General features: G+C 37.8%; 1 protein-coding gene across 1 annotated transcript in view; it reads right to left on the reverse strand.

Moving 5' to 3' along the window:
* Window positions 1-12,336, reverse strand: part of tsnare1 (T-SNARE Domain Containing 1) — a 170,836-nt gene that overhangs the window by 49,609 nt on the left and 108,891 nt on the right. The window contains exons 9-10 of the mRNA XM_069143474.1: window positions 7,430-7,502; window positions 490-572 (exon numbers count right to left, since the gene is read on the reverse strand). Coding sequence (XP_068999575.1) covers window positions 490-572; window positions 7,430-7,502 — 156 coding nt within the window. The remainder of the gene's footprint in view (window positions 1-489; window positions 573-7,429; window positions 7,503-12,336) is intronic.

Consider the following 12,336-nt stretch of genomic DNA (forward strand, 5'->3'; position numbering starts at 1 on the left):
TCCCAAAAACCACAGAGATTGAAAAAATAAAACAATTTCTATTTAATTTCTGGATGCGGCTGTTGCCTATTAATGCATTTTCCTCTTTAAGTCAATTCACTTGTGGGAAAAAAATTGCAAATTTATAACCATTATCTTGGTGGAAGTAATATGTCCATTGAATATAAATTATATGTGTGGTTTTGTATTTTTATAAGACTCCAGGCAAGCATTTTATGTTTCCTGTTTCTAAATACAATTAATTTAACTGAAGGCAAAAGCGGGTAAAGTATGACATGAAATTACATCATCTCTGTTATTATGCTAGTGGGGGATGTGATAAAGCTGTGTAATCTAGTTAGCAAAGTCCCTGTTTGCATGGCTGATCAAGCTAAGCTTCTTGTGAGTGCTTTACAATGCAAAAGCTCAGTCAAGTACACACAATTAAAATGGAACAAAGTGAATGCAAAGCCAGGAGCCCACGGCAGCACGGGACGAGTCACTAGTTACCTGGTATTGGTTGGCCTTGGCAAGTTCCTGATTGGCTGAGTCCACGTTAGATGATGTAGTCTGGATGTAGTCTTCGATGCTATCTGAGGAAACAGAGCAGATTGGGTCACTTTCAATTCATCAAAACATCGCATTTCTTTAAGTCTGGACTTGTTAGAGAAAGGTTTAAAGGATGGTCATATTTAAGCAACAGAGGCCAAAACATCCTGACTTTTAGTCTGGTATGAATCAAATTCTAAAATCTATTCTAGTATAAGTCTATGATAAATAATACACTTCACATGAAACTGATCTTTCTCTGCCTGATAACTCCCCATCCTTTTCAAACTTGTATAGCACTTTGTGCGTTCAAAATTAATGTTATAGAGTACATATGGAAAATGAACATTCAATTCCATTGTATTTAGATAATTCCATATGTATGAAACTATACACAAACTCACAAAATAATTCACCTTGGCCTTAGTAAACAATAAGAGGTGAAGGTGTTAAAGGTCTGCTGAGACCTTCAGCTCCTTTAAATCAAGATTGAAGAGTTTTCTGTTTGCTGCTGCCTTTCATTGAAGCCGATTTAAGGATGTTAATTAATTTCTTGCATTTCTGCATTTTACTACTGTATTTTATTTCTTAAACTGCACTTTAACTGTTATCCTATTTTTTTAGCTTGTTTAAAGTTTTAATGACTGTTTTTAATGTTTTAATTACTGTTCTTAACTGTTTTTAAATGTTCTTTTTATTTTGCTTTATGTTTTGATGCTTTTAGTGGTTTTATGTGAAGCACTTTGAATTGCCTTGTTGTTGAAATGTGCCACACAAATAAACGTGCCTTGCCTAAAGTCAACACAAATCAAACCACAAGGATAACGATATTGTATGTTGACAGTATCACACCGCCCATACGGCCCACACCATTTCTTAATGCACACCCAAACCACACAGTCTAAGTCTAGCTTGTCAAGCAGCTGACTGGACATAACATTAAGCCCCAGTGACATGTTGCCAAAAAAGAATGGTGTCCTCATGGCCCTGTTCATGCCACATCACAAACTCTACAGTGACATCACTTTTCTTAATTTGCAGTCAGATAAAACCTGACAACGGAGCATCAGTAGTGACACATAGACTGAACTCTCTTTTCAGGCTTTCTCCAAAAGTAAACTGTGGCATCGAATTATGTAGCCTTGTTTGACTAGAATTATATTTAAGTACAATTGGAAATCCATTGTATGTCTGTACAAATTGTTGGTCATTCAGGTCATGGTCGATGAAACTGTTTTCTGAAGGCAAATGGAATTGCTCGAGGTTCTTTCTTCACTTTTTTAGCTCTAACTGATGACTGGTGGCTCCTCCCAGGCTTCTAACCTCCTCCGGGGTTGTTAATACTGTGAGAGTCATTGAGAATCCATGTGAGTCATTGATCTACCCAGCCAAGCAAGTCCAGATTCCTTAGGATAACACTTGGATAACCCCAGTGTTTGGTAACCACAACGGTTTACTGATTATTGCATTCTATTCATATTTACATTTTAAACAGTGTTAAAACTTTTTGGGGAAATGGGGTTGTAGTTCGTATCCCTCTTTCAGAAGTTTGACTTGCTTTTAATACTCACTTTAAAGCACTTTGTAAACTTTTTGGAAAAGTTCTATATAAATAAGGACTATTATTAACAATGAAGTGGCTTAGATGTACTTGTTTTTATTCAGTATGCACAGATCTATGAATATGTAAATAGTCATGCCTCTATCTCCACCCACCCTTCTGCAGCTTAACCCTGGATGCTCTGTCATATGGAAAGCCCTACCCTCCATGTTGGTGAGATTGCTTCCTTAAGTTTGTGATGAATGAACCCATGTCTGTCTGAATCCGTGAGACTATCAGACTGTCACTCCAGTTCCAAAAGAGAAAGGGGGAGGAGGGGAGATTAACAGAGAAAAAGTAAAAACAAATGCCTCATATCTGGCAAATTAAATGGTGGTGATTCAAATATATTCAGAAGGTACATATTAATGGTGCTTTTCACATGATTGTCCTTCAGCTGCTTTTAGCAATGACAAGTATCTGCTGAGTCTGGTCGGGTAACACCTGGTATTGGATCAAAACTAATTTTGTGGTGTTGCCCACCCCCACTTGACAGACTACCCCCCAAAAAATAAATTACTGAACTGTGTCATGTGCAATCAGAGGTCATTTTTGTGGTATCATATTTTAAGCATATCTCTCAGTAAATTAACAGAGTTCACACTGCCACTATTCAAAAGCTCTTACTTTGAACAATTCCAGTGGTGGCACTTGATATAATGCTGCCAGGAATCAATTGAAGAGGAATATCAGCAAACATGCCAGAGCTATTAACACACATTTACTAGCTATTTCTCATTATTGGTCAAAGCAGGTGATATGCAGCGAATTTTCATTCAGTTATTCCTTCATTCCCATACTGTACATGAGAAAAACAACACATGTACTCTTGGTAAATCATCCTGCCCATGATGGAAAGAGTGACTCTGGCTCATATTGTTAGCCTGCAAACAGCCTTGGCAGCGCATTACATGACCAGCCACCAGCCCTGCGTGTTACCAAGAACCACTGGTCCAGCAGTGAACACTGCTGAAATAGCAAGCACTCTTCTTTCTAGGCTGTAGAAACACATAACTTAATGGGATGACACAGAATGTTTTTACTTAAGTAGATGGTTCAAAATATTTGGTATTACCACATAATTACCCACATATATTTGCAGCTGGCTGATAACAGGGAGAGTGCTATTGATTGTTTTAGTGGGATGATGGTAAAAGGCTACAGCCAGTTTACAGATGTGGTTAAAGCCTTGTGTTTAAGCCTGCAATGGCCTCTGATAATTACTGCACCACTTGAGCTTGTAGAAAATTAACTAAACAAGAGGAGGAGGTTGTGTGAATTAATTGTGTTAATTGACTAAATGCACTTCTTTTGGTGATTTAAAGAAGGCAGGGAACACAAAGTACATCTTAAGTAAGGTTTGTGGGCCCTATTTTCACCCACCTAAGCGTGGCCTGGTGGTGAAGTAGGAGGAATAGATGATTAGAAGATGTGTCACAGCCGACTTCAATCATGGCCAATCAAATCAGCTCCTCTCATTCCCAACAAACTGCTGTGGCCCAGCGCATTGTTCATTTCTAATGGCTGAAGAAGGTGCGTCATGACTGCACCGGTGCCTCGTTATTGACAAAACCCCTGTTGCGTCGAGCTGCCCTTCTCAGCGCAGCTGGGTTCAAGTTAGTCCATAAAAATTGCAACTCAGTGCAAGTGCAGAAAAAGCCCTTTCCACTACATGAAAATGCCAATGCACCTAAATCTGCATCTGGATCTGTGTCTGTGTTGGACCAGTTACAAAAATAGGGATTTAAAAGTGAACTCACTTATTCATAATGTTTTTCTCTGCTTCTCTACTCAGAGGCAGGTTTTTTCCACAAATAAGTGACATGATGGTGTAAAGAGGTCACTTGACACTAATTCCATTGTTTTTGAGAAAGTAAATTACATGTACATGACAGCACATGTAATTAACAGCATGCAGTGAGTATCAGGGTTCAAAAGCATTATTTTGAGTCTGTGCAATGCTGGATCACTAACTGGGCAAAGAAGGCAACTGCCACAGGGTCTGAGACCAACAATACCCCAAAAGCCACTGATTGATTGATTAAATGATTGATTGATTGATTGATTGATTGATTGATTGCATGGATGAATGAATAAATGGATGAATGGATGGATGAATGAATGCTTGAGTAATTGGTAATTTAATTGATTGCACCCGAACCTGACCCACTTAATTAGAGTATCAACAAAGATAAAATTGGATGTAATGCTATGAATTTTTTTGCAACATTTGTGTGTTCCAGAGGATGAACCCTAATAACATTAGTGATCCTCTAACAGTACCAAGAGGTTGACATTTGTGGTTCAGAGTGAACTATGAGGTTTTGATTCATTCAAACCCCAAATAGAAAAAATCCTTGTCGTGATCTGATGGGATTTCTAGAGCCACCCCTAAAGACAAATTCAAACATTTTAACTTGAGAAATAGCAAACATGAAACATGGTCCCAACATGTTCAACCCCAGAATAATCACTGGGAAAAACAAAAAGAATGTACTCTTTTGATGTGTACAAATGAATACATGTTAACAGCTCTTTTGTGTGGTGTGCCAGGGTGTGTGTCTGCCTGCTGAAGCAACCTTGTTGATTGTGTATCAGCAACTCACGGGCTTTAATATAGTATTTCCTCAGCCGGCATGAATAGGCCATAAAAGCACTAATCCTTTCTTCTCCAGCCTATTCATTTATTTGTATTAACTGCTGCTTTTTCTACAAACGCCTCCACAGCACAGTCACATATTATTCATATCCGCTACTACACCAAGAAAGCCTTGTTCAAAAAAGGCCAAAGGCAATTTCAGTGCATCTCTTTTTAATGTGGAGGTCCATTATTACCTGGCTCTGTAATGATCATATTGGACCTCTGCTGTGGTATAATGCCAGTGAACTCTGCAGTCTTCCACCGACTCCTCTTCTATATCTCTGTTCGCCCATTTAGGTGGAAGCACACAGTGTTCCTCTACCTTGCATGTCCAAAACACCATATCAACAGTCTTTCTCATGTAAATGACAAAATGGCTGAACAACTCTGAGCAGTTCATCTGAGATGATTGTGATGAACAAGCACGAGATGTAGCAGAATTCACAAATAGAAAAAAAGAACCAAATGTGATGGAAGGAAGTTTTTCACTCCACGTCTGACTGAGGGAGTGACGTGAGGAGTGTGTTGAAGTGAAAGAAACAGATACACTAGCGGCAGAGTGACATCATGGATTCGTGTGTGGCTCGAGGCAGAACATACTTGAAAGTCTGAGAACGGTATGCAATTTAGTTTGCATTTGCTCTTCAAAAAGACAAGCATGCGCACTGTTTTATGTTCCATCAAAAGAAGAAAAAAAAAAAGAGACACATACCACTCTTCATATTTTGTTGTCAGCACACAGGCCTTAAGACCTTCTTACTGTTGTGCCACATATTAGTATAAAACAGGTCCAGTTGGTGTAAAGACTTCCAGTGGTCTTGGAATAAATGATTTACCGTAAAATATGAAGATTTAATACAGGCTATGAAATAACGACAGGAAAGTCAAAACTTTCAAAACAGGAAAATGCTACATTATGTGCACCATCACGCTCTAAATTCTAGCCATCCTAATTACCAGTCAGACTACTGCATTGGAGAAAAAGGGTAAGAAATGAAAAAGAGAACAGGTATTCCATTCATATAGAATTGGGGTAAGCCTGTCTGAGTCAGCCTGATTCTAAAGGGTATTTAAAGGGCATTTACATTAGCCTGATTGAAGGCAGCAGACAAAAGCTCACTGTAACAAAAAGGAAGCAATTTGCACAAGTTAGTTCTTCTCATTCCATTCAGGAAGCCGCCTCACACACAACGCTTCCGCACCATAAAGCTGGACGGGGCATATAGCTGTGCCATTGATGTACAGTATTTATGTAAGCCTTTTCTTTTGCTGCTATCCCTGCTTTATGTTTCGCCACCTAAATGTTGCCCTCGAGTCTTTAATTGCTGACACACACACAGAAGTCTGTGAGGTATCTTGTGAGGTATTTGCAGAACAACCAAACAATACAGAGTATATGTATGACAAGGACAATATATTAACGTAAAAACAAAAACAAAAATCACTTTAGTTATATTAACAATACTATTCATGAACCTTGTGTGATCAACATGGGGGACATGGGTTTACTGTCATGACATTAACAATTTGATTCCTGACCTAGAAATAGTGAGGACACAAAACATTTTTATTCTTTGGAACTTCTAGTGTTTTTTTAATTGTTTCTAATTCCTCAAACTTTTTTTTTTATTTCAAGGTTGACCTAAAAACATTCTTTTTTTTTTTTTTATGATGTCTCAAAGTTGGATCTCATTGTATCTGTGAGCTGTTTTTTTTTTTAAAGATTTACATCATTATCAGTAGGAGCCAAAAGGCTTAGAGTGGCAGGCTACAGTACAAATCAATATTATTGATCATGTAATTTTATGGCATTTGTTGACAATAGAAACAACACCAGCCTCATCCTTTAAAAGAATAATTGCAAACTCCGAAGGCTGAAAGGTTAAACGAGCCTCCAAGTTATTTATTTAAATAAGTAATTTATTACTTAAATAAGTAATTTATAATATAATTATATAACATATAGTATATATAATATAATATAATATAATATAATTTATATAAGTTATTTATTTGGCTACGTAAGCCAGAAATCTAACTGTAAATGAACTGATTCTCATTCAGGCGCAGCTTCAAATGTTTTGCACACAGACCCCAGCTAAAGACAATTACTTCAATTTGGAAAGTCATCTCCTTTATCAGACCTTTCACTTGTACTCAACATGTATCTACAACCCCATCATTCCAATTATTTTTCAGGTATGTCTTTTGGTGGGCTGTTCGTTTGACATTAAGTAAACGTCGATTCTCCGGTGAATGATCATGATAGAGCCATACTTCGCTGATGGCACATTTGTGACCCAGCAGCAAAGCTTCTATATCTGTCTTACATCTGTTTGCTAAGTTTCATTCTTTCTGCCAAGTCTCCAACACTGCAGGGACCGGAGAGCTGTTTACAGATATCAGGGTGTCTAAATGGATTTTCTCAGACAGGCTACTATTTGTGTAAACCCACAGCATTTTGTTTTTCATCAGAGAAGCTGTCAACATGGCAGCGAGATGGAGGTTAAAAAGTTTATTTTTGCCCAGCAGAATTTTCATGCTCACGTTATTAATCAAGCGCATCATATTAAAACATGCTCATGAAGGTTATGTTTGCTAATTGAGTCAGGGACAGAAATGTAAACAATGTTCAACACACCACAGACACACACACTTACCTATCGTGTCTCCTTGTTCATGGACCATACTGGCCAGATCCTTCATGATTTGGGTGATGTCCAGCATGTCTCTCTGCACAGGAAGCACAGTAAATGCTTACATTAAACCACTTTTCATATCAGTCACTAGAAAAGAACAAGTTTAGAGGAAACACAAAGTCATGTTGATGGTCTTCCCATCAGCTTTTAAAAATGTTGTCAATGACTATAAATTATACCATGTTTGTTTGACTTACATTTCATCATTTTAATTTCCTCCGGTTGAAAACATTTGCAAAGTGTTTCATCACTTGTCCAAATACAGAATACAACTCTTCCCCAAGTGATGCAACAGAAGTGTGACTGATATGTAATTAAGCTAATTACTTAAGAGAACTCCACTGATTTAGCATTGTACACTCATAACATTGGCAGCCTCACGATGAACACTTTAGAAAAAAAAGAGCAGAACTGATGCAGCAGAAGCAGATATATATATATATATTTTTTTTTTATTCCACACATTCTTCTTCGTTGTCAAATCGTGGAGCCAACGTTTCCCATAATGCAACACAACTGGAAACAGTTCAGTTTCAAGATTCAGGTGTGTCATGCTATGAACAGCTAATTTAGCCTTGAGCTGCTAGTCTGGTAGGCTCCCCTCTTTTAACTCCACTCACACCAAATTTCCAGACTGACGTCCGGAAGTTCAAATTTACACAAATAATTGAACAATGCAACTTCTGGTAATTTCACTAAGAAAACTGTGGTAAAAAAATATATAAATTTCTTGACAACCTGTTGTTCATTATGAAAATGAAATTCAAACAAATATATATTAAAAAAAAAAATTCTAAAAAAATGTTCACACAATTCTCGTCAATGGAGAAAAACTAACTGAAAATATTTAAAATGGATGAATTGCAAAAAGTCTTTATTGGAATAAGTTTCATTCGCTGCCCAAAATATCTCCTTTTCAGAAGTAGATTAATGTTGTACTGCCATAAATATGAAGCACCTGACATTGAACAATATTATTGTCTGTCAGTTCTTACCTGATGTTCTCATCATATCTTATCTTTGATTCACCTGGTTTTGAGTCATCACAGTAAAAATAACAGTAAACTGTCTCTTTACGGAAAACAAAAGACAGAATATTCAATGAAAAAAACAACAACAAATAAACAGAAATCCTTTGTCATTGGATATTCTGGTTTTGTCCATAAAATGACAGCAAATATCACATTTCCCAATGTGACAGTGACCAGCAGACGGAAACCTATTGATATATTAAGAAAATCAGAAAATATAAAAATTTAGAGGGAGCTGGACTTTTGCTATTTTTTTTGTCTTGCTGATATTATTTGCATCTAATACTTTTCCCTCCAAAAGGTCAAGAAAATCTTAATTTTTGATGCTTTTCACAAGACATGTTCTACTATGTAAGGACCTTTAGAGAAAATGCAATTCTAAATCAGCTGCCTTGTCCATTTTAATTGACAAATTGAGTGGATTTGTGTTTAATCCGAAATGTTTTGTACTTGGCTTGACTAAAAGTAAAAAAGAAAACAGTTCAAAGTTTTTGTTCAATTATTCCTGTGTCAGGGCACAGAGCAAACGAGTGCAGCTATGGTTGACCGCAGCTAATTTTCCACAGTTTCCAAGCTTTGAATCTGTGTCTCAAATGTTTTCAGCTCAAAGCAATATGAGAGCTTATAAAACCTCTGTCTATCTCCTGCTCACAGGTTCCCCCCTTTCCTCCATTATGGCGCCGTGCAATCACAGCTGCGTTTGTGTAGCCTAACCCACCGGGCCATCCATCACAGGTGGTGCAGACTGCTGTGGAAACTGGCAGCCATCTTGTTACTTGGCAAAAAACAATTGAATGGAGCCAAAATGGCCCCTGGCAAACCTCGTGATGCTAAAGACTTTTTTTTGCATTTATCTTAAGGCAACCCTGTCTATCATGCTGTAATAGAAGAACAAATTTATTTTACCTGGCAAAGCACTGGGCAATCAGGGCTCATTTCATCATAATGACAGAGCAGTGTGTAACCAATTTAGCAAACAGTGTATGAATGAGAATAAGCAGAAAGGGAGACACACACTCTCTCACACACACACACACACACACACACACACACACACACACACACACACACACACACACACACACACACACAGGGAGAAGGTAGGGATGTGATGGGTTGGGACCCCTGCCGGAGGGCTGAGTGGGTGGCCAGGCTTCAAGCCAACATGATGCCCTTTTCCATATTTCATGGGTTTAAATTCTGCTCATGGCCAATCTAGCAGCCTCTAGATACTGGCAGTGGCCTGGGAAGCAGGCCTGGAGATTTTTCTATTATGTTTCCAACAACAGGTTTACCACAGGAGGGTTTCTTATCACCCGTGGCAAAATATATCAGCACTGCTTGGAGACAGTTTCTGCTTCAGTTCCTGTGTGGACCTGAAGGTGCAGGAAAGAAGGCAAAGTCTGCAGTTTGCTTTCACACCTGTAGTTTCATTCACATGGTTTGGACTAAAGAAAAAGTATTATACATTATTTGCCTTAATGGTCAGTCCCTTTGTTCTTGGTACACATCCTATATCCAAGTAGGTTTTGAATATGCGACAGCTGTTTTTATACCAAACAAAAATGAGTAATCAATTTGGACACTGCTTTTTACTGTATTCATAAGTTTTAACTCACAGTGAAGTACCAAAATTGTAGTTTGATGGACACCTAATTTACATGGATTGTGTTTCCTGTTGTTATAAAGAAGGTTATGTATTTTGATTTGTGTGTACACTATATGTTAAAACAGAATCCTCTGAGGCAGGCCTGTCTCTGGACAGTTTGGTGGACAGTCAATGACGCCCCTTAGAAGGATGATATTTCCATTAGAATATTTTACAGTAAAACTTAACTTTATTTTAAATTGAATTGAATTGAATTTATTTATTAAACTTTTGTTCTGTTCATATTCACTTTATGATTTAACATGCTGATTATTTACATCCCTGTGTGATTCTACATTACCTAGGTTTTAACTGTAGTTTGAGTTATCACAAGGACAGAGGACACACAACAGATGAGCAGTGAGCGCATATTATGTAGTTAGAGAGGTGTGGGGCAAAGATTTCCGTGCTTCTTGAAGAGACAGATGCATTTACATCTTTTCAACATCTACAATGTGTATCAAACTTCCCAGTTTGTTTGAGCAATAATACTTTAATCCATATTGAATGTTTTTTGGATACATACACAGATTCCTTTTGATCAGATAGCTGTCTGATACAACAACAACGCAAAGTAACGTGTATACATTTAAACTGACAGCAAGTCATGTTCAACTCCTGTCCCACAGTATGTACTCTACTTAGTTTTTTCTAATGCTATGAAAGAACATCATGTAAAAAAAAGTTGTTCATGTCCCGAAGGATAAAGGCCCAACACACCTGCCATCGTCATTGCGGGGTTTTTTTTTTAAACTCACTGGACTACTCAATAAACGGCAACCCATTCAGACATTCCTCTCTTTGGTTGCTAAAAAAGGATTCAGCAAGTGTGTTGCATTGAAGATGATGTCACGCTAGTTCCCCGCTGTTATAATATTGATGCCACATTGAGGGGGGTACTATATATCCAGAAAAGCTCAAAAGTGAGTAGAATAGAGTAAATACAGGCAGTGGAAAAGGGGATAATCCAAAACTGACCATTAGACCCACTTCACAATGTGATTGGTCACCTGTGTGACGGTGAGAGAGGAGCCAGGGTTTGAACTTTTGTGTCAGTAGCTCTTTTTCATTCATCACATGACTATTTCTGTCGCTTTTTAAGCGAACAGCTGAGTTCAACACTATGAATGACTTCCAGGAGCCTAAACACCGTGTGCTGTCATCTCTGTACTTAAACGATGTCAGGTCACTCCTCTGTAACATGGTAAGCTTTTTACTTCAACCCCTTTTGTCGAAAAAGTTGGGACGCTGTGCAAAATGTGAATAAAAACAAAATGCAATGATTTACAAATCCTGTAAACCCATATTTAATTGCAAATACACAAAAGTCAACACATGAAATGTTGAAACTGATACATTTTATTGTTTTATGAAAAATGTATGCTCATTTTGAATTTGATGCCAGCAACACGTCTCAACAATGTTGGGACACGGGCATGTTTAATACTGTGTTGCATCACTTCTTTTTACAGCACTCTGTACATGTTTGGGAACTGAGGAGACCATTTAATGGAGTTTTGGAAGTGAACTGTTGTCCCATTCTTGCCTGATATAGGATTTTACATGCTCAACAGTTTGGGCTTTCCTTTGTCGTATTTTTCATCTCATGATGCACCAATTTTTTTTAAATGTGTGACAGGTCTGGACTGCAGGTGGCCAGTTTAGCACCTGGACTCTTCTACAAGAGAGCCATGCTGTTGTAATACTTGCAGAATGTGGGTTGGCATTATTTTTGCTGAAATAATCAAGGCCTTCCCTGAAAGAGACGTTGTCTGGATGGCAGCATATGTTGCTCCAAAACATGAAATGTCCTTTTTATACTCAATAATTTGTATTGATCTGTTGCCAATTAACCTAATTGGTTGTGAGATGTTCCACTAGGTGATATTTTTAGCTTTACACAACTTTTACAGTCTTTTGTTGCCCCTGTCCCAACTTTTTTGAGACGTATTGCTGCCATCAAATTCTAAATGTCTCTATTCCAACGTTTGATATGTTGTCTTCGGTCTAATTTCAATTAAATATAGGTTTACATGATTTGTAAATCATTGCATTCTGTTTTTATTTACATTTTGCACAGCGTCTCAACTTTTCTGGAAACGGCTTTGTCCTTAGCCTCAGTGTGGCTGTTTGAAACGCCTACAAACACTTTTTATTTCTGATGTGGTCAACCTCTGAGATAACGAAGA

The sequence above is a fragment of the Embiotoca jacksoni genome, unplaced genomic scaffold (genome assembly GCF_022577435.1).
Source record: "Embiotoca jacksoni isolate LCO1_2020_lvr unplaced genomic scaffold, fEmbJac1.0.p SCAF_11, whole genome shotgun sequence".
Taxonomy (NCBI): Eukaryota; Metazoa; Chordata; class Actinopteri; family Embiotocidae; genus Embiotoca; species Embiotoca jacksoni.